General features: G+C 39.7%; 1 protein-coding gene across 1 annotated transcript in view; it reads right to left on the bottom strand.

Moving 5' to 3' along the window:
- The window catches only part of Grm3 (glutamate metabotropic receptor 3), a 97,715-nt gene that overhangs the window by 63,548 nt on the left and 6,434 nt on the right, over window positions 1-27,733 (bottom strand). Inside the window, exon 2 of the mRNA XM_050139875.1 lies at window positions 14,712-15,567. Coding sequence (XP_049995832.1) covers window positions 14,712-15,567 — 856 coding nt within the window. The remainder of the gene's footprint in view (window positions 1-14,711; window positions 15,568-27,733) is intronic.

Below are 27,733 nucleotides of genomic sequence, written 5' to 3' on the forward strand. Positions count from 1 at the left end.
GCTGCTGTGCCTGGCTTTTACAAAGATTCTGGAGAACTGAACTCAGGTCCTTGTGGATTGCATCGAGAATGTTATCCACTGAGCTCTCTTCTCAGCCCAAGACTTTTTTCTTTTCTGTAATACCAGCTGGTTTACTATAGGTAAAGAGTATATAATCCTGCTTAGAGAAACAATAAAAATAATCCAGACCAAAGATTCTCAAGCCATTCTATACTTGGATTCATTATGGGATGAAGTTTACAATTAAATTAAAAAAGAATTATCTTTTCTGAATTATCTAACTAATTAAAGTGCGCTGAACTGACTTAAGTTTCCATTTGTGCACAACATTTGAAAAACTATGCTATTTTTTGCTTAAAGGACAATGCACAAAAAAAATGGCAGATGAACATTAAGGGGCCAAATCTTATAACACCTAATCACATCTGGCGTAGTTGGCTCACGCGCATTGTGATAATTTCAGCTGAGACGTTAGTTTGCAAATTTTTAAATTAATTAATTAATTTTACATCTGAATACAGTTTCCCCTCCCTCCTCTCCTTCCAGTCATCCCCGCCCAAGTCCCCCCAGTCCATCCCTCCTCCATTTCTGTTCAGAATTTTAAGATGTCTTAACTGTGCTAGTCAACCTGTTTATGCTTTTTGATAAGATTAAATATTTGAGCATTCTAAAATGTTATTACTAACTTCCAAGAACTCTGCCAAATTTTTATTTATGTTGACTTCCATAGGTTTGGATAAATAATATATAGATGGATTGCCTAGGCTGATGGAGTATCTAGGCTAATGGAGTGTCTAGGTTGATGGAGTGTCCAGGTTGATGGAGTGTCTAGGCTGATGGAGTGTCCAGGCTGATGGAGTGTCCAGGTTGATGGAGTGTCCAGGTTGATGGAGTACCTAGGTTGATGGAGTACCTAGATTGATGGAGTTCCTAGGCTGATGGAGTGCCTAGGTTGATGGAGTGTCTAGGTTGATGGAGTGCCTAGGTTGATAGAGTGTCTAGGTTGATGGAGTGTCTAGGTTGATAGAGTGTTTAGGTTGATGGAGTGTCTAGGTTGATGGAGTGCCTAGGCTGATGGAGTGTCTAGGCTGATGGAGTGCCTAGGTTGATGGAATGTTTAGGTTGATGGAGTGCCCAGGTTGATGGAGTTTCTAGGTTGATGGAGTTTCTAGGTTGATGGAGTACCTAGGTTGATGGAGTGCCCAGGTTGATAGAGTCCCTAGGTTGATGGAGTTTCTAGGTTGATGGAGTACCTAGGTTGATGGAGTTTCTAGGTTGATGGAGTACCTAGATTGATGGAGTTCCTAGGCTGATAGAGTGCCTAGGTTAATGGAGTGCCTAGGTTGATGGAGTGCTTAGGTTTCTGGAGTGTCTAGGTTGATGGAGTGCTTAGGTTTATGGAGTGCCTAGGTTGATGGAGTGCTTAGGTTTCTGCAGTGTCTACGTTGATGGAATGTCTAAGCTGATGGAGTGTCTATGTTGATGGAGTGTCTAGGTTGATGGAATGTCTAAGCCGATGGAGTGTCTACACTGATGGAGTGTCTAGGTTGATGGAGTGCTTTGGTTGCTTTGGTCACAGTGTCAGGACTTGGAGGAAACTGGAGAACGACAATGTAACCTTTCCTGCCTATGTTCTACAAAGTGACTAAGAGCACTATGGGTACTTATTATATCTCTAAAGTCAATGGAAGAAGAGTGAAGAGTCATCCTGGTATTGTCCTTCTCAGACACATTCTTCAAGGTATCATATAAGCTTTCTTTTTCTTCAGAAGCTGTGCTCACTACGTGGGCATTAGCACCCTACTTTGTTCTTAAGAAGCCTTGCTAAGTTTAATTTTGGGAAGTACTTCCCATATTGTCTGGATCTATCATGTGACAATTCTCTAAATTCCTTTAAATTCTTAGGTTAAAATCCTCTTATTTAACATGTGATTGCTGCCTTGGAAAGAACATTTTTAATTCTCTGCGTTGATTTTCCAATACAATTTTGAAGAAGTGTAGCTTAGAGAAATGTACATGGAAGGGGTCACAATAAATATTTTACTTTACTGTGGCAGTATTTCCAAACGAGAGTCTTTTAGAAGACAGGTTGTGGTGGCATAATTACGAAGGTGTCCAAAGTGCTAAAGACGTAAGATGGACTGATTTTCAGACAATATGTTAGTTGCATTGACACATGCTCAAAATATTTTCCACCTTTAAGGTTCTTTTGTATTGTTTCTGTGAATCAACAACGGTGTTTGTTAGGTGGGAGGTAGAAAGAAATATTCCTGGGTGTGGGGGTAGGGTACATCACAAAGTAGTAGAATCTATTTCTCACATATTCCATAGGGGAGGACTACATCACATTTTCTTTTGTCACAGGTAAGCTGGTTATTGCATAAATCAGAATAATTAAGGATTCTGTAACAGTAGTAATAATAACAACTACATTTAATAATTAATAAGATGCCACAGTGCGAAAACATAGGCCGCAGTCAGGAACTACATTTCCTGCATGCTTCTGTTCCCTGCCACACAATCCGAGAATGGAAATCATGCCTATAGTTTCTAGGACAGACAGCAGAGCACAGATTCTCAGTGCACAAACAAACAGGTGCGCGCATTTGTGGTGCCCGCTGAGAACTTGAAATCTTATTCTCGTGACCCCAGGCAGCTGGCCAAGAAGAAAGGAGAGGGAAGGCACGCAGGATATTTGTCTTTTCAGTTGGAAATGCTTCTGCTCAGAAGAGCTGGGGCAGTGTCCGTGCTTTTGTGGGAACTAGGCGTGCGCCAGTGGAGGAAGCAAGATCAAGAGCTCTTTCAGGACTTCAAAGCCCATTCATTTGAAGATGTGGCCATTACCATTTTGGCTTCCTCACTGGGCCTTGGATAGCCCTGTACTTTTCAAGAGGAAAGCCTTATTGGGTTGGGGCCTGTTAAAATGTATTCCTTGAAGTGCAGTGTCCCAGAAAATGTGCCCTTCCTGGCTGTGCTCTGTGATTATAGTCCCGACTGTGATCTTTGTTCCTATTGGATGAGTCAGATGAGAGGTGAACAAGGCAGTGAGTCTGGACTACCATTTTCCTAGTGTGCTTTTCTTCCTAGTGTGGAGAATTGTCAACATAAGAACCGCAGCAAGCAGGCCCTGATTCTCTGACCTCATGAGCTTTTCTTTTTACAGTTCAAAGAGGTATTAGGAGGGAAAAGACAGAAAACAACCAAATAAATAAGTGTAGTTTGTAGTATTAAAAACCCACTTTGGCTGTTTCTCCTATTCAGTCCTACCCACCAGTCCAACAGGACTTGGGAGTTATTCTCACCACTGTTTAGTTAAGCCCCGGCACTAAGTTTTGCTCATGGGGTTTAGGCATTTTCTGAGAATAAGACATACAGTAATTTTCCCATCTAAAACCAAGACTCAAACCAAAACAGAATGAAGTCTAGGGCAGCCCTCTAACCTGTAGTCCCTAATAATATAGCTCCTTTGTGCTAGTTATTCTGAAGACTAGACAGTGGTTTGTCCTCCGAAACAGGAAAGCATCTGTCTTATTTACTGGGTCCCCAGACCTTAACATAATATACAAATACATGTGGAACGAACAAGTCAATAAGTCTTTGAGTCTGTCCAGTTAATATTCACTATGTGATCTTGGACACCCTTCTCTTGTGCTAAATTCTAATCTCTCAGCTCTGACCATTTTGGCCTCCTGATCTCACACCATGGAGTGACTGTTTTGAGGGATTCCTGAAACAATGCCCACTCAAGCCTGGAAATGTCTCAGGGTCCCTCTGGCTGTGCGGCAGGTAAGTGGAGCTCTTTCATTTCCTTTTCATATATTCTAGTTCCTATGTCACCGTGACAGCTGAATTCACCGTCTGTGGGTTTTGGTAGGAGAAGATAATCTGATATCCTGAATCTTTGTCTTTGTCAAGTGAGGAGTAGACACAAGCTCACCCTTCAGGAAGGCCTTCTGTAACTCTGATTATATCCCTGTCTGCTTTCTCAGAGATGCAGTGACACTGTATCTCCTTAGAAATTTGGGAGGACTCTGTTTCCCCTGTTACAACCTTTCTTGAATACTTTAAAATTTTCTTGTACCTAAGAGGCACCCAGAATTTTACTCTAATTAGTTTAGAATGGCACATGATATCAAAAGAATTTCTGTTAGATAACTTTAGAATATAGCTGTAATGACTCTCTTGCACAGATTTTTTTTTAATAATTAAAAGATGCTTTTAAACTTCAGTTTTTAAGAATATCTCAAGTTTTGGAACTTAATGCTCACTCTAAAACTGTGGGCGTTCAGGGAATTGTTAGATGAGAAAGCAACCCAAGGAGCAGCAGCAGCAGGATGGGAAAAAGGAACTTAGGAAGAAAATATACTCTGAACCCATTGACTAGTCTTACATTCCGTCAGTGGGCATTTTGTTAATACATACTGTGTGCCAGAGATTATAGTTACCTGGGATCAAAAATCTTAGCCTACCGGAGAGTCTTTATAAATGTCTTAGAGCAATGTGTGTCTGTCTCCATGTGGCACATTTAATCCTGGATTTTCCACTTATCCAATGAATGACCTTGAAGTATTCAAGAAGTAGATCACTTCGCACTTGAGTGTTATCTGTAGGAAAGTAATGGATCACCTCAAGCTCTGCTGATATTTAGTTTTGGATTTATCAAGGACAATAATAACTGGTGAAGATTGCTTACACTGAAGTAAGCCATTTCAGAAATCATGCAACATACTTTTTCTTAAAGTGTACTTTTAATGAATAAAGTGTATATACTAAATATCCCAATAGACTCATATTATCAGCCTGATGATTATTTTTCTAATTTCTTGTTTGTGGTAGGAATTTAGCAGAATCACTGTATGGGTAGATGCTAGAATGAGCAGGTGTACTTTGACCTTGAAGAATCCTTGTGGAAAACAGTGACTGTTTCTTGAAGGGGCATTGCAGCCATCCCATGATTTTGCTCATAAGATGCCTCAGGCACACCCAAGGCTCCTGTATTATTGTGAATTGCACATGATGCATAATAAAAAACTAGAGTCATGATGGTATGTGATGTTCTCTTTTAGAGGAATACTTTCTGTAACTTTCAATAAATACAACTTTGTAGGGCTGTTTGGGGTTCAGGCCATCAGAAGAGGCTGGACCTTCCTGCTTCCACATAGTCCTTAAAATTTCACCTTGGATTGCCTTCTTTCCTCAGCCAATCTGTGATACACAGTACAACCCAACACTTCTTCCTTTAGTAAACATTTCTATAGAACCTGTTATATGGTGGAAACTGTGCTGGACATCTAAAATGAGAGATGACTGGTTCTGTTCCTTTAAGGAATTTACAGTCTAAGTAGTCATGTTCGCGAGACTTTATGGTTACACCTCTGAAATTAACAGGAGACCCACTGTCATAGCAAACACCTGTTCCTCTGACCATTATACTCTTCCCATCTCCTCTCCCACAATGCTCCCTGACCCTTAGGTGCAGGAGTTGTATTGTAGATACAACATCGGGACTAGGCTCCATAACTTCACATGCTGATTGGTTGTAGTTTTCTGTAATAGTATCAGACAATAATAGACACACTCTTGAGTCGGACCTAGGAGGCCTCAGCCCTACACAAAGAAGTATTGTCAACTAAGAAATGGTGAAAGCAGAAGAAACAGTCTTCTTGGGAAAGAGCACATTGATTGGTTATCTAACACTAAATGGCCACACACACACACACCACACCACACAAATTATACAGACGGAGCATGTTGCACTTATATAGCTATAAATATGTATATGCATACATATATATTTATGCAACAATAATTAATAAAAAGCAAGTTTATGAATTTGAAAAAGAACATGAAAGGGATATGTAGGAGGGTTTGGAGGAAGGAAAGGGAAGGGAAAATGATGTAATAATAATCTAAAGAATGTAAGAAAAATGTACAATCTGAAGATACGGTAAGAAAACTTGACTTTGGGTATGAAATGTCTTTCATAATAAATGTTATCATACTTGAGATGCATCAGCAAATGAAATAGACAATAGCTTTTGTTTTCACGAAACTCCTTTTGTGAGGATAAAATAATAAGGAATAAACATAAACATAATAAATGACAATGTATATGACACAAGGTAAAAACAGCCACCTAGAGGGTAAAAATGTAAAACAGACTAAAGGGAACTGGGTACCTGTGATGGGAGTCAGAACAGGGATGGATGTATTGCAATTTTAAGAATAGCCAGAGTGACATTTAAGTGAAGGCACAAAAAAGTGAAAGGATTTATTAGCCTTGGGGTGTGTGGGGAAGAATTCCATGTAGACAACGGGCAACGAGACAGCACCCCCACATATCCTGGTATGAAGAGTGTCTAGAGTGAAGCTGGAAAGGTAGACTATGGATGATAGCCAGGCAGTGAGGCTGGGGCGGGGCAGCACAGGTTGGGTTTACAGGGCAGGGAAGGGCTATGTACCGAGTGTCAGTGAGTGATGTGGGAGGGCTGTTTAAAGAGCATGGGGCAGATGAGATGCTCGTTCTGCTTTGTTGTTGGTTAGAGCATAGGTTGTAGGGGTTGGTGAGGAGGGGGCCAAGCAAGCATCCGGAGGATATCGTGGAAATTCAAGCTAGACACTGGTAGTCTGGACGATGTAGAGAACTGCTGAGGTGTTGTGGGATATTTGTGCACTCTGCAGATACATTGCTTGATTGGTTTACCAAAGAGATGAATGGCCAGTAGCTAGGCAGGAACTATAAGTGCAATTTCTAGGGGCAGAAAGAGACAGGAGGAGGAGGAATTGAGAAGCAGGAGACCCCAGTAGACACGGAGAGGAAGCAGGATATTCAAGGTGGAATATCATAGAACATAGATTAATGTAAACGGCCTAATATAAGCCATAAGAGCTAGTTAGGAATAAACCTAAACTATAGGCCAAGTCTTCATAATTAATACAAAGTCTCTGCATCATTATTTGGGAGCTTGTTGGTGGGACAGAAAAAGACTTGTTAATATGGTACCAAACATGAATATCTAAATATAGGGCCTGAGAAAGGTAAGAAAAATTCTGGACAAGGAGCAAGATGTGCAATCCTAGTGGTGCAGTCTCTCAGGCGGGTCAGTGCTTTGCCGTGCACAGAAACACAGCTCCTGGCAGCTGCCCATGGGCTAGAGCCAGTCACCACCACCATGTGCCAGCACTATACTCTAAGCTGAGCCACATAGTGGCTGACATGGCATTTTAAGACTTGTCTCAGAGGATCAGAGCACTGCAGGCATTTAGTAAAGCCAGGTCCAGACACAGAAAACTTGTAAAAATGTACCACATACTTAAAAAATGTGTTTAGATGCTGAAGTAAAGAAAATGGGTATAGACAGTTATAAAAATAGTTTAAAAGTAATAAAGTCTTTAAAGATATTATATATCTATCTATATATATCCACATAAAGATGAGAAATACACAGGCCTCTGGATTCTTTATGATTTTGTTGGCTTTGAATTTTTTAAATGCTAGTGTACAAAAACAACAGCTGCTGAGAGACAGTGAATTATGGAAACTGTTGAATCAAACCAGTCTATATATTTCAAGAATGTCTTAACTTCAGAATGGAAGTCATAATGCAATGGGGAAGAGATAATGTCTTGGTTTCCATAGTAAGCAAAAAGTTATGGATCTATTCAAATTAATAAAGATCAGAGTTGTTCAGGGGAAATCTCCTGAGGATCTTGGCTACAAATATGAGGGAAAATAACCAAGAGAAACTACTAGACGGATGACATTATATGCCAATCTGTGGACATGGGAATAGCTCTGAGACTGGATGAGACTTGATCAATCCTGTTGGCTACTGAGTTCTCATGACTTATCATTACAACGCCATCCTTTCATATGGCATGAATGGAGGTTTGGTTATACAGTCCAAATGGATTTATAAAGTTGACAGATGCATTTTGCCTGCTCAAACATAAAACAAAAGCATCATCTTTAGCTGACTCGTGGACCTTGCACATTCCATACTTGTGTTAATGCAGGTAAATATGTGTTACCTTTAAAAATTTGTGTGTTTTCAGAAATAAAGGACCAGTCATAGATGAAAACAAGCAGCCCATGTGATCCAGCCTTTCAGAATGCCTCTGAAGCAGTTTCCTCAAAATTCTGCATCCAAAACAACTTCAAAGCTGCTAGCTGAGATGGTCCAGTCTCTTAGACTACTTTAGCCAGGACTTCAAAGAAGCCCTGCACTTTCCAAGCACACAGAAACTGGACAATGAATGATACAATTATCTCTATCAGGACTTGACCATTGCTCCAATTTTCTCAGGGTTCCCTAAAAATGTCATCACCCCCAGATAACAGGAACCAGTCTGGAGAACACAGCACTCATGTTCCCAAGAGGTAGGGTGGTGATTTTAGGTCATTTGGTGGGTCCTGGATGTTTATCATCATTTAGGGGTTTTGGATACAAGTTGTTTGACACAGCCATATCTTATGGGTATGGCAGAATTCATAATGCCAACATACCTGTTTGGCAAGACCCAGCAAAGTAGACCCACATGATGGCCGCCATGCCTCCTTTGGTTTTCATCTTCACCTGTTGCATACTTGTGGGACTTTTAATATTTGCACAATTTGGGAATATTGGATTCACAAAAAATTTCTTATGTATCATTTATGCCTTGTCTCAGGAATGCTATTTCTAAGTTTCCCCAAGACAGGCTTGAACATGTTATTCCCCTTGCCTTGAGGAAGATATCCTTATATACATGAAGGTCTTCCTTTATGTATGCCACACCTTGGAGGATATGGCATACATAAAGAAGCCCGAAGTCTCTTTATGAGACTATGAGAGACTATTGAAACATCTGCCTGTGTACTTGCTCAGGAACAAGATACTCAAAACAAATTAAACTCAAAAAGGTAAGCAAGATTTGGTGGGCTAGAGGAGTTGGCAACAGATTGGACGATCAGCCTCTTTCTACTATACACTCAGGCAATTACATGGTGTATACAGCAACAAAATTAGACTAGCTGAAGTTATCTCTTTCCTATAAACAGATCCATACTGATGGACAAAGAATGGTGTAAAATAATGATAAAAGAATGAGACGTCAGGGCCTCCCTTTCTTAGAAAAGTTAGCTAATGCAGAGCCATTATGGTATCATATAACCAAGAGCAACAAAATGTCAGGATTAGACATATAGACAAATTCTTAAAGCTATAAAATGTAAACATTGTATTATGTCAGAATTTGAATAATAACTGCAACAACTTTTGCTTGAGGATATTTCTTGGGCACTCTAACCATTAAGAGTTATTAATACATTGTTCGAGATATGACAATCTGCCTGGACTAACTTGGAGATTTTGTTTTCGTTTTGTGTCCTTGAAGCAACCAGAACTACCAGTATGAGAACAGGCTAACACATGCCTCTAGATTCTTAAAAATTTGGTTATGGGATTAATGAGTAACAATAATAACCCTGTTTAACAATGATGTCAAAAATTGAGGGAAAATATTGGAAATAATAACACTGTTCTGTCACTGTTTATTAATGAATAAGGGATGAGCCAAAGGAAGTGAAACACATCTCCATAACCAAAAATGATACAATCTATGTTTTAGAACAACATGAATGTATTTCTACTTACTAAATTCTGTATAAATAAAGAAGCACCCTGGCTGCTAGTCAGTCAGCCTGCAAGATTCTCCCAACCATCATGGCCTGGCTCACTTCCTTCCCTCATCTACTCCTTACATCCCCTGCAGGAACCTATGTCTCCACCAGAGATGTGCCTCCTCTCTGTCCATCTCTCCACAAACAAAACTAAGAAGTGGCCTGTGTTTGATTCCTCCCATCGCCACTCTTGCCTCTACCTACCTTCAGACCTTGCCCTCATCTGGAGCTGGATTCTGGCAGTTGTTGGTCATGACCAGAAAAAGACTGAACAAAGGAAATTAGGTTCAGGGATCTCTTTCTGAATGGAAAAGGGTGAGATATAGTATAGAAATGACTGAATAAAAAGGTGAACTGCTGAGTCTACATAGCCCCTAGTCTCATATATTATATATTACTATGGAATTTGTAAATTAATCCAAATTTAAGGTTATTTTTGTTATATTGCATATATGTTCCTACTCTTTTTTAAGATATTGTACTTATGCAGATCTCTTAAAAATGTAATATATGATTAAGAAACACAGTTAGTCATCTATAATAATCAAACTTGCAGCCATGTAAAACATGTTTTAAAGGTTAAATGGGGATATATTTTAAATAAGTAGGTGGTCTTCAAATACTTCAGAGACCTACGGAATATGACATGTATGGTGTTTCAGTGACCTAAGCTTTTCATGACAGTGAGACATATCTTCTCCTGGCAGCACCAATCTACTTCATAAAAGAATTATAGGAACTGAAGAACCTCCATATGAAGTTTGCATTTTTGTGGCAAAAGTTAGCCACTGGGCAAGAAACTGCCCTTGCTTCAACTGCTGACAATGTGTTCTACAAAACAGATGAGCAGGACACACAAAATAATGATTGCTGAAAATTGCCAAGACAGGGTAGACAGTCTATCTAATTCCTGCCTTACAGAAAAGTCTGTCAGATATGCTAGGCTTGTAGGCTGAAGATGGGTGCTACAATGTTGCAGAAAAAACTTGCATGACTGTCCAGGCAGTCAGATGTCTCTGTCATTTCTATAATATTAGAAGTTTCTTGTTCTGTACTTCCTATTTACTCCTGTTTATATTCTTCTGGGTCTCTGATAGAGTTGAGACAAGATATTATGGTTACAATTTTTCTTGTTACCAAGTTCAGAAAAGAAATTCTCAAAAAAGAGTTATAAATTATATAAGGCTGAGAGACATAAAAGTTTAAATTGTTTATCAAAGAAAATGTTTTGAGGTCTAAAAAGATAGTTTTGGTTTGGTAATACAGGTTAGGTCAACTCACCAAATGGGATAGATAATGGGATATTTTCTCTGAATTTGCCCAAAACAGACAGACTGGGTATTGTAAATCTAATTATTACCTGATAATTATTCTTACTGTATATAGTTTTACTGTGTTAAAGTTAAAGCCTTTTCTTTTTATTTAGACAAAAGGGGGAAAATGTTGTGGGATATTAGTTTAGTGTGTGACGATATATTGCTGTGATTGGTTTAATAAAGAACTGAATGACCAATAGGAAAGATAGGTGGAATGTTCAGGGAGAGAAAGAAAGAGAAGGAGGGATCAAGGGGCAGGATGTGCAAGACAGAAATGAGGTAATACCCCAATGACAGAATACAGCAAAATAAATGTCCAAACTGAGTCAACTTTATAAGACCAATACTGGAATTACCTAGTTGGAGCACAGCAAAACACCAGGGATTATGTGACCAAAGTCCTATAAAAACCTAGCAGTTGTAGTGTAGAATTGACAGTATTTTTCCCTTTACAGGGTCTTGGATGTACTTGGTAGAAGCACACAGCCAGGAGAGGACTTTTTGACCCTATTTGGATAGGTGTGGTAGTGCCCTAGCTTAGTGTTGACTAGGAGGCCTACTCCACTGAGTCAGTTTGCGAGTAAGAAAACCAGATTTTTTTTTCAGAAAAGAAACCTGAGATACATCTGATTTGCAACTGTCAACAAAATTAGAAGAATTTCCCTTGGCAATTTTCAATTAGGGCAGTGCCATTGTGTAAATGCTTATAATGTTTCAGCTAAGTCTAAGCTTTAGAATATATACATAAACTATACCTCCCTTGCCCCATATAAGTATGTTCCTTATTTTCATGCATATTTACTTTGTGGCTAGTCTAAATTACCTGTGTTTTCTGCAGTTTAGATCTGTCTTCCCCTTTCCTACTGTCTTTATAAATATAAATAATTATAAATATAAATAATTATAAATATAAATAAATATAAATATGTTTATATTTATATGAGGCCAGGGAGATAGTTTAGTCAGAAAAATAACTGCAATGCAAGCATGAGCCTGTGAGTTTGGATCTAACACACACACATACATACACAATAACCAGGTGTGGTGGTGTAGTATATCTGTAACCCCAGTGCTGAGAAGGCAGAGACATGCAGGTCCATGAAGCTCTTTGGTTACCCAGCTGAGCTGATATAATGAGCTCCAGGTTCAATGTCTCAAAAACAAGATGGAGAACAATTGTAGAAGACCCATGACATCAGGAAACATGCATACACACACACAGCAATAAGACACATGCATCTGCACCTACCAGCACAAGTGCACACCTCTCATACCCGTGTACCCATACACAGAAATACACACACATACACACAACACACACAGACACCCCCCCACAGGTTGCCATAAATTCAACATGGCATTCTATAATCTATATTCTATTCTGCATATATTCCTCTCAAAGAGGGACTAGATTCATATCATCAATTTTTATTTTTAGAAATATCCTTTTAGGCAATTTTTAAATCTTGGTATCTTTATGACACATTAGTGGCAGGCAGTCCGTATTTCCATGCATATTTACTTTGTGGCTAGTCTAAATTACTGTGTTTTCTGCAGTTTAGACCTGCCTCCCCTCTCCTACTGCCTTTAGAAATGGAGAGTGATGGGCAATGCACGACTAATTGAGAAGGCCAGAATGGCACTTTGTGGGGAGGTCTGCACAGGCAAAGAGAATTGCAAAATCGAAGCCGGTCATTGAGTAAGACAGAGAAAACGAAGGTACATTTGTTCTGCTTGTCTAAGTGTGGCCCTTCTTTCTTTGCTTTCCTCAGCTTTTTATGACCCAAGCAGTTAGAAGAAGGAAAATGTGTGGGTACCTTGCAAAGGCCCTCTGAAATCTGAGTTTCATTTGTTTTGGTTGTTAATGATTGAACCTGTTGTATATAGTCTCAAAGTGGGGGGGGCAAATAGACTAACAGAGGTAATTAATATGTGTGGACAATAAAGAGGAATGCTTATCTCACAGGTGGTCTGCAGGTGTGGGGTGTGGACCTAGATAACTGTCTTTAAGAGTCATATCTTTATGGAGAATTCATATATATATATATATATATATATATATATTTGAAAGAAAGATACTGTTTGATTCTGGCTTTAGGATCTTATTTCTTTGGAGATGTCAGTAGAAACTGGTAAGAGATTCTGAGGTGAATGGTATGTATTATTTCTCTCTCTCTCTCTCTCTCTCTCTCTCTCTCTCTCTCTCTCTCTCTCTCTCTCTCTCTGTTTTTTGAGACAGGCTTTCTGTGTGTAACAACCCTGGCTGTCCTGGAACTAACTCTTGTAGACCAGGCTGGCCTTGAACTCACAGAGATCTGGCTTTCTTTGTTCCCAATGGGTTTAAAGGCATGCACCACCACCACCAAAATGGTAGTTTGTTAATAACATGTTTTTTTTCTTTCTATTGTTTGTTTCTATATGAATTGATACAGTGTGTGGATGAAGGACAATAAATACTTAATCTGTAGTACTTTCTGTAATCAATCTAATGGTCTCCATCACAAGGATAAAAAAGGATGCTGGCCTTACTTCCTTTACTTTTGTCCTCGGGAGAGATTGAAGAGCAAAAAATAGGCAAAACTGCACCATGGCCTGCTTGGGCTTAGTTTCAAGGCTTCCGTGAAGTATACAGGAAATATGGGATAGACGCCAATGGCCTTGGTCTAACTCCACTACTGTCAGCAACGTTAGAGAGTACATGAGTTCTAGGTGACTACCTGCAAAGGAAATGTGAGGATTTTAATTGCTCTGGAACATTTATGGCTTAAGCATATAAACGTCCAATACTCAGACAATGAATTGAAATTGATCGTGCAGACCAGAATCATTGCTTAATGGCATGGGAGACTTGTAGGCTTATGAACACCCTCGATCACTATAAATAAATGCTTCTTACTATTTTATAATTTGGCTTTAATTCCTCAGAGCCGTCAAACCTCAATGAGAATGCAACACTAAAGACTGTGTTTTTCAATATGTTAATAATGTGAAACTGTATTTAGAAATCTTTATGTCCTATTTAGAAGTAGATTAAAGGCAGCAATATTATTTTTGGAGGCACCACACAGTTACTGATCAGAATGACTTCAATCAGTCTTCAATTTGCTTCTATTCAGGATTGCAGAGAAAGCTGCATTTTATAATGTAATCTGAGAGAACCCACAACTTCTAAAACCCTAGGGGAATGTTTTTGTATTGCAGAAGAACTAGACGATGGTGCCTGGGAGTCACCATGGCTGTCTGGTTGTCTTTCCTATTCTGTTCCTTATTAAAGGCTCTAGGAAAAGTGACTTTTTCTCACCCACGGTGACAGTTAGGAGATTCTTTTGCTCAAATCATCCCCAAGAAGAGAATGGAATTCGTGTCCCTTAAACAGTTGCCAATTCTGCTACAGAAGATTAAATGCCCCTATCATACATGCCATACCCTACAGTTAACAAGAAAGAGGGTCAATGTAGCGTGGCCCCATCTCTACGGTGACCTCAGTGGGACCGTCAACCGGGCCTAAGGGCCTTCCACTTCCATGTGGTGCAGCAGCCAAGATAGTCGTCAAAAAATGAACAGGACTATTAAAGGGCTATCGTTGCATTTTGGGATGTTTAAGATTATGAACCCCCTTTTGTGTGGCTCTAAACTTCTAAAGCAGGGATGTCTGGTTAGGGGCAAAGACATTTGGGTTGTGGTTAAGTCCACCTGTTTACATCACGGAAGACCATCTAAGGGTCACTGCTTACCTGTGAAGTTGATTTTCAGCAAATAATCCTTGTACAATTTCTTTCCGTCCAGGATCTTCATCGCATCACAGAGCTTGGTGGTGTTAGGACAGAGGGTACGCTGCATCTTGTGCAGCGCATGCGCCATGGCATAGACTGCGTTCACCACAAACATGATCTTGGATTCTTGCTCATAGTTGCTGCTGTCAATGGCCAGGTGCTTGTCGCAAACCCGTCTGTGGTTTCTCTTGTTCTGGAGGCTGCACTGGAACTTCTGCTCCCAGAAGTCTCGGAACCAGGGGTTGCGGTGATTGTTGTAGGGGTTGAGGCTCTGGAAGTAGCGGTCGAACTGGCGAACAGGATGGGACGCCAGCTCCAGGGTGATGGCTCCGTAGGCTACGTGCTCACTGCCCTTGACGATGCTCTCCTGCGCGCCCCAGCCGTCGCTGGCCACCCAGGTGAAGGAGGCATTCACGCGGCTGGCTGCGGCGATCAGCTCTCGGGAGTCATCACTGCGCATGAATAGGACCACGACGCGCGCGTTGGGCTTCTGCAGCAGCTCGCGGATCACGCTGTCGTAGGACTTGCGAATGTTGGAGCGGCCCACCTTCTCCGCAGTGGCGATGCAGATGTTGCGCAGCCGGGCTTCCTGCTCGAAGGCCTCAATCCCCGTCTCCCCGTAGTCACCCTCAGAGGCGACAGTGGACACATAGGTCCAGTTGAAGAAGCGCAAGATCTCGGCCATGGCTTTGGCCTGGTAGAAGTCAGGAGGCACGGTCCTGGCAAAGTAATCATAGCGCGACTTGTCGCTGAGTTTGGCGCTGGTGGAGGCGTAGCTTATCTGAGGGATCTGGAAGAGCCTCAGCAGGTTTGCCACCTGAGCAGAGAGACAAGGAAAGCACCTTTAAAAAAAAAAAACCTCAAGCAAATGATTGTGCATAAGAAATATTAACACAATTCACGTCTGTTAGCAGCTTCTTTTTCATGTGGAGGTCACTTCTTGAGACCTTAGCCGGATGCTTTCCTGGGTACAGTGTTTAGATATTGGGGAGCCAGTACGAAGCAGGTAGTGTATGTTTTGGGGAGAGCACGTGAAAAATGGAAGGTCATCATGACTGGAGCTTCTTCAGCTCGGCGCTAGACTCTAGGCTAATGAAACCCGTTCAGAGGCTCTGAACGTGGGTTCTTTTAAGCTCTTGAGGTCCTGCTATAGCTCAGCCAGACAATGAACTACAGTGAAGTGGCCAAATTCAGTTTTCAGACAACTTGGCTGTGGCTGTATAGAAAGAGCCCGGTGTTTAATTTTCACTTCCCCCTCTTTTGCTAAAAATGGCAATCTCTGAAAGAGTTTAATTTGGGAACAGCGTGCCACATGGACAGTCCAAATTAGATATTTATTATCTGGGTTAACACAAAGGGAAAAAATTCAATTCTATTTAAATTCTATTCCGATCATCCAAAATTTTAGGTATATAATTTGATAAACTTCTAAAACTACAGTAACTTTTTCTTTGCCTTGTTTTTTCTTAAAATTTGTAAAAGGAAAGCATACAGATATGCTATCGTACTTTTGGTTAAAAATCAAGTCAAGAACTATTGACTCTGTTAAGAATGATTGACTACTTTGAAATAGTTAAAGCCTATGCTGAGTAAAAAAATTAAAGTTTTTATAAGTCAGCTATCAACATTTCACTATTTTTATTTATTGTACGAGAAAAAAAGAATGTTATCCCAGTTTATCAAGGAGTGCTGCATAGATAATTTTAAAATTGTATAATTGTACAGATCAAAGTATATTATATACATATTCCAATAAGATATACAGGATGGCACACACATTCAATCCCAGCACACTGGTGTGTGTGTGTGTGGGGGGAAGGAGTCGACAGAGGTAGGCAGATCTCTGAGTTTGAGGCCTTGTCTATAGAGTGAGTGCTAGAACAACCAGGGCTGCACAGAAAACCCTGTCTCGAAAACAAAACAAAACAATTAAACAAGAGTTTTTTTTTTTTTTTTTTTATTCTTCCTGACTTCTGAAAGGTTGGCTTTGTGGACTTTACGTTACATAACTCTCTCTGTCAACTTTAATAGGCCAACAAGTTGAGTATTTCTGAAGACTATATCCTGGAATGAGTTTAGGTCCTTTGAAATTTTTTTTCTGGCAAGTGAAGTTTTGCGTTTACATACGACGTGCAGAGAGATCAGCTTGAGATGGGCTGCTCTGAGCCCAACAGAAGCAACATGAAGCCATGGACATCTGAGTCCTGATTAATACACATTTCATGTAGCAAAGGAAACCATCAACCAGGTTTATACACAGCGACACAGCATGGAATTGGAGAGCTGGCCTGCTATTAAGAATAACACAGATATAGTCAGAGCTATAAAAACATTTCCCAATTCCAGTAACTCTCACGTAACTCCGGCTGGGAAATCTGAGATGTGGTACACCAAATAATAGAGAAATTAGAACCTCAAGTGGAGGCGAAAGGTTGGCTGTATCGGAGGAATGTAGCTCTACTCTGCTAAGGACAGAATGACATGTCTACACTGACCCATCAGAGCACAGTGATGACGTGCCTACGCTGACCCATCAGAGCACAGAACACAGGGATGACGTGCCTACACTACCCATCAGAACACAGGGATGACGTGCCTACACTACCCATCAGAACACAGGGATGACGTGCCTACACTACCCATCAGAGCACAGGGATGATGTGCCTACACTGCCCATCAGAGCACAGGGATGACGTGCCTACACTACCATTAGAACACAGGGATGTCGTGCCTACACTGACCCATCAGAACACAGGGATGTCGTACCTACGCTGACCCATCAGAGCACAGGGATGCTTTTTCTTACTCAGGCTAAGTGCAGGCGGCCCTGAATTGGTACTGTCATTACTCCTAGTACCTGACTTCCACTGGACTTATGTGCCACTATGGCAACTGTGCAGAGACCTGGATATTTTGGGTAGCAGAAGAAAGGACATTTCTTCTTGAGGCAATGCTTTTATTATCTTCAAGTTGGAGTCACTAGAACTTGAATCCTCTAGGGAGACATAAAATGAGAGAAACTAAACAAAAATATACCCAGAGGCATTATTTCCTGGAAGTGAGGAACCATAGTTCCTAAGCTGTTGAAATTTTCTTCTCCCAAAGGGGTAAGGAAGTGTTCAAGATAAAAAACGTTCTTGTCTTTTGACTGCTAGATCCTTATGGTGTTATGTCTGCCTCTCCAGAATGTCTGAGAACAACTTATGGTTAAGAAAAGCTGCACAGGAGAGTGAGTTAGCTCCAACATAATGGCAGCATGAACCTCTGTACTGAGAAAATGTGGGGTGAGCTGAAGCTGCTTGAGAAAGCGGTGAGCTAGTATAAGAGACTGACTATTGCCATTGCTTTTACTGCGGCTGTATATGCTCCCCTGCGTGTGTGCTTAAGGGAGCTACAGTTAACTCTAGAAAAACGAGGCAGACTTGCTGAGGTAGGATATAAGGATGGATCTTTTGTATGTACAATATTAACTATGTCATCTATATTGAACAACATGGAGCAATAATATGAAGAAATGCTATTCAGACTTACATTATAAACACATTTACAACAAATTAATAATAGGGTAAAGTATTGAAATACTCTTTATTATGGTGAACTGTTCATTTAAAATTAGTTTCCTTAGTTATAAAAAGTAATAATTCTGAATTTGTAAGCAGATACCATAGAAGAAAGATTATTGTTCCCTTTTCCTCCCTCCTCAGTCTAATCTTATTTCTACAAAACAATATTCAAAATTTGGTATTTGCATTTTTATGGATCCACTTAGAAAATCTATGACTATTTATATTGATTGTGTGTGTGTGTGTGCTTGTGTGTAGGTGTGTATGTCTAAATCCACACGTGTATTTTCTTTTTGGGTACTTATGAAGGACTTTTGATATAAATATTATCTTCATTTCAACATACAAAAATGAATTCTACAAACTCATGAGATCTTTCCATAGTTTTACCGTTAGAGCATAGCAGAAAATCAAAATGCAAAACTAGGTGTTTGGCTTCCAGTACCACGACTCTGCTCTTCTACCTCCCTCTATACCTCTACTGTGTGGGCATCATTTTGAGACTTGAAGTGTGGAAATATTCAGCCACAGAGACCATAGATAGAGGAGTAGCGGTAGAGTTTGCTGTGTATCATCCACTACATACCTGATGTCAGTAGGCGTGCTTGTTTGTGCATGGTCATGTGTGAATGCAAATGCATGCCTACCACAGCACATATGTGTAGTGAAACTTTAGGGGGTGGTGCTCACCTTCTACCTTTCCAAATAAACACAGGCTTCTGGGGGTTCTTTTGTCTCTAGCTCTTCTCTTGCCCTAAGAAAGGTAGGGTCACAGACGTGTGCTACCACATCTAACTTCATGTGGATTCTCGGGATTCTCTTTCAGGCTTTGTGTTTACTGCTAATGCAGTTAGTGACCCAGTCACTGGTTCTCTCTACAGACCTCTGAGCTTTTCTTTTTCTAATGTCAAATTGAAAATTTGGGGTCGAGAGATGTCCAGTGTGTTGTCAGCTGAGTTTTCTGTCTCATTTGTTGAAAAACTGGGCCCTTAGAACATTCTTGACTTGCTAAGTGGCCAGATGGTTTCTTGGCGAAAGCATGAGGAAGTGAAGAAAACTCCTACACTGGACATCATTTTGAATGATAAAGGAAGCACCTTCTAAAGATGGGGAAGTAGTGTGAAGTTTGGAAGAAAGCTACCCTGTTATGTTATTATTAGTAGGAGAGGAAGGAGGAAAACCAAGATCTATTTATATGTTTTAGACCAAAGCATTTTCAAAGATTTGTCCTTTGTATAAGTAGAAATTATTTGAGCAATATAGTTTAAGAGAGAAAGAAGGATTTAAAAATAATTTATACAATATAGTCCCCATAAGAAAGAGAAGATAATCCCCAAGTCCCACTGGTGGATGGGATGCATGAGAGGATTGAGGCTAAGGAATAAGGGAAATAGATGAGTTGGGAGTATATGTGCTCAGCGTGAGACTGAGCATGAACTCATGAGAAGTGTAGACAGTACAAAACAGAATATGAAATGGAAGGGGGTTTGTTATTGCTTTTGTTTTACTCTGCCTTGTCTTTCAAGAGAAGACACAGTAGGTAGGAATGGAGCTAATGGCTGAAGAAGTTGATTTTGTAAGTATAACAATGTCTGTATGGATGTCTGTAAGCACAGAACCTGGATGGGCTAAGGCAAGAGAATGGGGAGCATGAGGCTTGCATGGGCTTCATAGAGAGATCCTGTCTTTAAAAGTGGATGCCAATATTATCTCCCCCCACTTACTTCTCAATCAAATGCAATCTAACATGGAAATGGTGATGGAAATAAAGATAATATGAAGTATTTATCTCACAACAAGTATCTCCAGAATGTAAGAAAAGCTCATAAAATCATATTCAGTTTGCTGCTATTGATGCATTCCAGAAAATTCTGGAAAAGATTAAATTATAGAATTATTTTCATCGATCCATAGTGGAAGGAGTGAAGTGTGGTAGAAGAGGAAGAAGACAAATTCAGAAAACATAAAAGAAGAATAGACATAAATTTCAGGCACAGTTTTGGCAATTTTCTAGCTCCCAGTGTTCAAATAGATACAGCACCAATACTTAGAAATGAACGAAGCAATCATTAGGAGTCAGGATGGGCTTAGGATGAATATGTTTCCTTTTCAGCATTGGCTGGACCATTTGAAGAAGAATTACAGTCTGGAGTACTATGAAGAACTATAGAGGATCATGGAGGTCATGACTTCAACAAAGCGTTCATGACATTACCTGGCATCTTGTGCAAAAGGAAAAGAGATAGAAGTTGGACAACAAATTAGATATCTACAAGACAGAAATTTAAAAGATATTCAAAGCATATATTTTCTTTTTGTGTAGGGTCTTACTGTACATATCAAATTGACATCCAACTTGGTATGTCACTGGGCTATCTTTGAATGAATTATTCTTCAGACTCAGCCTGATGAGTAATGAGATTCTGAGTATGTAGCACCAGGTCTAGCTTGAGAGGTACTTGGAAAAAAATGTGCATATCGTAGCTAAGTAGGATTAAACTTTTCATGAATGCTGTTGGAAAAATAAAAATAATCTTCAAGATCATCGAATTTTTTGAGCGTGAAGGAATTATGCAGGTCATCTAAACTTCTATCTTTTTGGTCAAAGACACTGACATTCATAAGGGGAAGTGACTTTCAAAATGTACTCAGTCAACAGAGAGAAAAGCCAAGGCGGAACCTGCTCTCTGCAGAAGATAAGGTTCTTTTTCTGAAAACGAGTGGTATGACATCGTCTGAGATCTAAGTTTCCGGGTTTAAACCCGTACATGAGACAAGTTACACTTTTTCTGTATGAAAGTCAGAGGTTGAAGTCCACAAGTATTCAACGAGGTGGGCTAATGTGTCAAAGATGGACTAAGGAGTTCTTCGTTTTCTTGGCATTCAGTTCTGAGTTCACCAGAAGTAGGCAGAGAACTATTCTGGTCACTAGGTTTCTGTTCTCAAACACTTATTCTTGGAATAGTCTTAAGACCAGTAATAAGGTTCATATTCCTGAAATTTTGTCCCAGTTTTTGTCCTAGTGGAGATGTATTATCTTTTTTATTTTTGAGATTATAATTGCAGCATCTTTTCCTTCCCTTTCTTTTCTTGGAACCCTTCCATACTCCTTTCCTTGCTTTCCTTTAAATTCATGGCCTCTGTTTTCATCAATTTTTACTGCATGCATATATGTATATGCATCCCTAATTATAACCTGCTCGATCTGATTAATGTTGCTTAAGTGTCTGTTTAACTAATAGGTGTGTTCGTCCCCAGAGAAGCCTTATGTCCTCATTCTCAGCACTCCTCAGTTGCCTATAGTTCTTTGTGTAGGTTGAGGCATTGTAGGCCTTGTCCTAGGCACTCTGCATCACTTATTGTGGTCTTTCTTCAGTTCATGTTTTGGCAGTCATGTTGGTGTGTGAGGCCTTATGGATGTAGTTTCTGACATTACTAGGAGCTATAATCTCATAGCAAACTCCTTGGTCCTCTGGCTTTTACATTCTTTCTGCCCCTTCTTCCACAAAGTACCCTAAGCCTTAGTTGTGGGAGTGGAATATAGATGCATCCTTTGGAACAAAGTGAATCTGAATTTTGAATTGTGGGTTTTTTTTTTTGTAATGGTCTGTTGCAAAGAGTTCTTTGATGATATGTGAAGAACACACTCATCAGTGTGTATAAGGACTAACGTTTGGAATATAGTTAGAGATTAGGCTGGTTAAGAAAGCAATGGTTGTAGGTTCTCCTCCACGATCCATGACTTCACTTACTCTGGCTAGGTTTCCCTTTTGTTCATTGGGTCTTAAGTTCAATTAGAGAGCTGTTGGCTGCTGTCAAGCTATGTGTGCCACCACTGCACCTTTAGAGTTTTTGTACCATGGTGGCCTTTATGGTATGTAATAACTTTAAGAAGTAGAAAAAGGCCATTATCCCATTGGATATATTGAAAACATGGAGGCACGATGTGCTAAAAGATGTTAGATGCTATATTTGGTCCTGGAAATCTGAGGCCTCTCACTGTATCATCCCAGTCTACTCAGTTCATTCTGTACCCCAATAGTTCTCAATTCAATGCTGGAATAATGTAAGATACTGTGTTTGTCTGTTCTTCTTTCTCAGATACTAAACCCCTTTATTTGAGGAGCATGAACAATCATTTCTTGTAAGCAAAAGCATTCTTTGAAATTTATCTGGCTATACTTCATCGTGGCCTCTTAACAACTGTTTGTGGACTGACCATCTACAGTGATAAAAATGATTTTTCCTAGAATCTACTGGGAACTTACTGCTTGGAGGATGAGATCTTCAGCCTATAAATATCACAAATGAAATGTGGTAAATTCTGTGCTATTTACTAGAACTTTAGGGCAGGATATGTGCATTTTAATCCATGATGCTATCTCCTCAATGCCTCTCAGACCTTGGGGTGCTCCAGTATGTTTGTTACCTGGATGAACTGAGATTGAAGGGGTAATTGAGATGGGAGGAGCCAAAGGCTAGATCTCGAGAACAATGTAAAGCTACCATCACATTACTACTCCCAATAAGCAATCTGATGTGCAGGGTAAATTCTTCATTAATAGTATTCAGTTTCATTTTTTCATCAAAATAAAGTGATGCATAGGAAATTAATTTGTGCCTTTAGGGATCTGCAGCCACAATTTTCATACCATTAAAACCAGTTTCTCCAAATTGTGTCTTTATGAACAGGCAAAAGAAAGTCAGTTCTACATTAGCTGGGTTTGTCACTACATCCGTTCCCTAAAGACTATAAAACAAATTAAGGGCCTTATCATGAAGTTGGATTAATCAGATCATACATACTTAAATTGCCCTCAAATAAACATATGTCTTAGACAAGTGTCAACAGATGAGTTGATCCTAAGGTCTTCAGGCAAGGTAAGGTTTCTCTGGTTACAAATGCATTGTGTACAGATTTCTAAGCAATCTCATCAATTGTCCATTTATTATTCTTACTTTGGGAATATATGAAATGTTGTTTTTCCCAGAACCAATTCTAATTGTGAAATGATACTACTAGCCAAACACAGGTTCACATCAGAAAGCTTTCCATGTGCAGCGCATATTGCTGTTTTACACTTATTTATAGTGTATGTGTGGGCACTCATACATGCACGTGGGTGTGCGTGCACAGCCACAGTGTGAGCATGGAGGTCAGCGGACAACTGGCAGAAGCTTGTTCTCCCCTTTTACCATGTAGATTGTTAGGTCTGGTGGTGACAAGTGCTCTTGTTCTCTGGCCCATCCAGTTGACTCATATTAGTTGTAGACCCAAAGTTAGTTGGGAACATACATTTGGGGAGGCCTTGAATTTATCCAGAACTAGGAAGTGAAGTACGTTTTCATTGTAGACTAATAAATTACAGATATATTGACATTTATTTTTGATTAAATATAAATACAAGCTTTTGGTTATTTGGAAATCGTATCTCTTGACCATTGTCAATGTCAGCGGCTCTTTTTTTTTATTTTTTTTTATTCTACGTGGCAGCCTTTATTTTGGTGATGCTCTGATCATGAAGAACAAAAGAACATGAACTCTGGGAAATACTCCGGGGTGCCTGCCATTCCTTTCATGCTATGTAAAAAGAGAATGTCACTTGGAAATATTCTGAGTCATCTGTGACACCATGTCAAGTCTTGTGGTCATTCCTTTTGCTCAGATTCTCCCTGATACGCCACACATGAGCTTTAGGCCTTCTGCTCGACAAAATGCCATTTTGGGTTTTAAGAAAAAACAAAGACCATGCACTTTCAGAGTCTTGGATAAATAAGTACTTGCTAATGTGATTTTCTTCCATGGGAATTATCTTCAGAACGTTCATAGCACTGGCTTCTGAGTCTGTGTTGATATATTAAAGGCAAGCAGCAACTGGCTTTTATGTGGACTGATGCTGAGCTACCAAAATTCCAGATGGAAAGAGGCACCAAGCACTTCCAAGAAAGATGCTCTTTCCAGGGCTGAACTATATACATTCGAAAAAGAAAGAATTGCTGTGCTCTCAGGAATCTGGAGTACTAACAATCATAACCTCAGTAGGTTTGCCTTTTTGTTCTGTGCTCTTATAGTCCATATCTCTTTGGGGCTGTTTTCTAAGAATAAGCCCACACCTTGAATTGTTCTGTAACACATGCAGAGCTGAACGTTTTATTTAGTTCTTTTAATTAAATGCTTATAGATAAGCCTGGGAGAGAACCACTGAGGGCACCACTTTGAACCATCTGCTTGTTCATAGCCCAGTGGCCAGGTAAAACGTTCTAGAAGTTGGGAGGTCAAGAAACCCCAGTGCCCCTCCTTTCCAGACACATCAAATTCAACTATTAGCTGTACAGAAGATCAGATTGGCTTGTATTTTAAACTGAGACCGGAGGTGGTTGGTAGTTGAGAAACTGCCTGAGGAATTCAAGCTGTTCACATCACATGAGTTAGCTGCCCATAAAGGCTGCCAATCATACTGCTATTGCAAAAATGGATTCGTCATTTTTTTTCTTCTGGCCACATTATCTGTAGCACATCTGGAAACATTTTTTTTTCATAAAAAATTATAAAAAGACTAGGGTTGATTTTAATTTAGAAAATTATATAATCTGATAAGTATAATGAATTCTTGTTTGCTCAGTGTAACATGTAAAAGCCACCCATGTTTGTATTACAAGGGCTTTGAAAATATATGAGTCAAAGATGTTTCTTGCCATTTTTCATGTTGGCATAGTCCCAATGGTGGTTCAAGAAAAAGACCTTAAAGATGGTCCCTAACACTTAGCATCTGTGCTCTGAAATCTGGATCATCGTATGCTTTTGCTTTCCTCATTTAAAAGCAAGGGATTGATGAGTCGTGAAGCTCCTCTCTTCTCCCATTCTCATGGCTTATTGATCAGACTGAAAAGATATTTAGAGCAAGAAAGGTTCCTTGGATCCTATTGTTTCAGAAGACAGACATCAAAAAAAGGTCGGTGTTTTTGCTGAGACAATGCCACTCCCCACTAAAGGGTCTGTCTTCTTCCCGTATTGTCACAGAACTATCTCAGGAATATTTCCCACTAAGACTTAGCAGATTGTTACATAATAAAAATAATCATTTTACCCAAAGAAGCATTGAATCTGTTTCCTTGAGCCCCCCCCTTTTCCCCATGAGTTAATTTTCAGGAGAATCCATGAAACTGAGCTGGTTTGGGTTCCATACAGCAGCAAGAGGGTCTGTGGTATCTTATCCAACAATTATGTTGAGCAGTTAGGCTTACAAATGCACTCCCAGGGTGCCGAACACCAAAAGACATGTCAGAAACATCATTCTGTGCCTTAGGTATTGATTTTGGGGAATGTCTCTTGAAAATTTAACAGAGTCGCAAGCTAACTTGAGCTATGTTTTTCTCAAGCCCCCGGAGTTACTTGTATAGCAATGATAATGACAAAGATAATCATTAATAAGAAGACATTCTTAGAGATTCTGGTTGCTAACCAGAAGTGAAAACTCTGGGGAAGTGAGGATGATAACCTGATGATTGTGTATGTGGTTACTGGTCATTTTTGAGGTCCTGCACTAACTCAAGAAAAAGGGATACACATGGTATCATTTAGAGGGAACAGAACTATGTCATTTGGGATTTCTTTTTTAATTGTGTTGTTTGAGCAAAGCTACTAGGCACAAAAGAAGTGAACCGTGTCGTGTGGTTCAGTACCCAGGACCAGAGCAGCATTTTAATCCCAGCTGCATCTCTCAGTAGCTCTGTGAATTTAGGCAACATCGTTTCATTCTTTAGGCATCAGTTTCATCACTTGTAAAAAGGGAATAAAAGTAATCCTAGATTTATGAAGTTACATATGGATTAAATAACAATATATGGGAAATATTTATTTACTGACTCGCCTAAAGTTAAAAAAAAACCTTTATAGGTGGCAACGATGATGTCTATTCAAGGCATTTTCCTAAATGTAGATTTTTCTTAAAACAAACAAAAATTACACCTACGTTCTCACTGCCTCACTTGTAGGTAAAGATAATAAAAGGATCACATTCTAAAAATGCAAAGGTAAGGCCCAGACCAAAGAGCAACTCAGATGAGATAGGGCAGGTCATAATGTTTAAGGGTCCACTTGAAGCATAAGTAAGGGTTTTCCAGAAAGTGATAGGAGGGGCCAGGCCTTTGGGTAGAACTATTTGAGAGAACTCAAACAGTGGGGAAGGTGCCTGTAGCTTTGTTTTATCAGGTTGGTCCCCAGAGAGCCTGTGCCTCAAAGAATCAGGTGATGATAAAGACCTGGGCATAGTAATTGGACAGCCAAAGGTTTTACAGTCAATTGTGGATATTTTGATCTATATTATTTCGGACCTAAAAACTAAAAAGTTATGCATAGGATTGACATAAGTTTTAAAAATATGACAGTGGATAGATTCCAACATGAAAGTCACTAGGTCAAGAACACTTGTTCTGACGTAGACTGAATTCTCAATGGCCTAAAAGCATGTAATTCCATGGAACTCTGAACAGCTTAATGGATGTATTAAGATTGAGGTTTTGGAGAAAGAAATTAGCTCCCATAAAGCTTATTTCAATTGGTTGGTAGTGATCATTCAGAAACCTATTCTTTGGTTTGCGTCATTGGTTGGTCACCATCCTGGAAGGAAGCAGGTCATAAGCTACGATAGTTGTTGGAAACTGTGGGAAGGCTGAAAAGTTTTACAAGTTAAAATAACTTCCTGAGAGCGGCTCAGAAGAGATAGATAAAACAAGACTTTCTGTACTACAGAGCAGATGGTTGACCAGTGTTAAATAAATAGCCCACTCTGGAGGTTGAAGCAACTGCTGACCTTAATTGTTACATTGTTTCAAATTTGATACAAATGATATATTGAAAATCTACTTTGTGAACAAAGGTAAGGTGTGATTAATTCATCTGTCTATTAAATGCTAATCAAACCTTGCCTTTTATAGACAAATTCCACAAACTGTATATCATATGTTCTATTGCATGTTTTCTACCTTGAGAGCGTTTAGTCGCCCAGTTTGTATTCCACGGAGAAAATCACTGGGTACTAGGTGACATACCCAAATGTCACCCTGGGATGCACACCTGGCCTGTTCCTCGGTAGTAATTGGTGGTAAATATCTCAAAATGTTTTACCCTTCTGACCACTTGGCGGAAAAACCCTGATCTATATTTAGAACATCATGTTTGAAAGTCTTGCTGCTATTGTATTTTCTCCCGTGCTACATTTCCCAACCTTGGATATGAAGTCAAAGAGCTGGCAAGAATTACAACTTTGTCATCAGTAACAGAGGGATTTCCATAATATGCCAGGTGGTGTTGTCAAAAATAGCGACATTATAATTTTCGTGTTTGAAGTCCCACTGATACACAGCCTGGAGTATCAGGGTTTGCTCAGAGTTTAACTGCAGGTGTTTGGGGGACATTGT

Source organism: Alexandromys fortis, unplaced genomic scaffold (genome assembly GCF_014885135.2).
Source record: "Alexandromys fortis isolate MF-2015 unplaced genomic scaffold, M_Fortis_MF-2015_v1.1 scaffold_38, whole genome shotgun sequence".
NCBI lineage: Eukaryota > Metazoa > Chordata > Mammalia > Rodentia > Cricetidae > Alexandromys > Alexandromys fortis.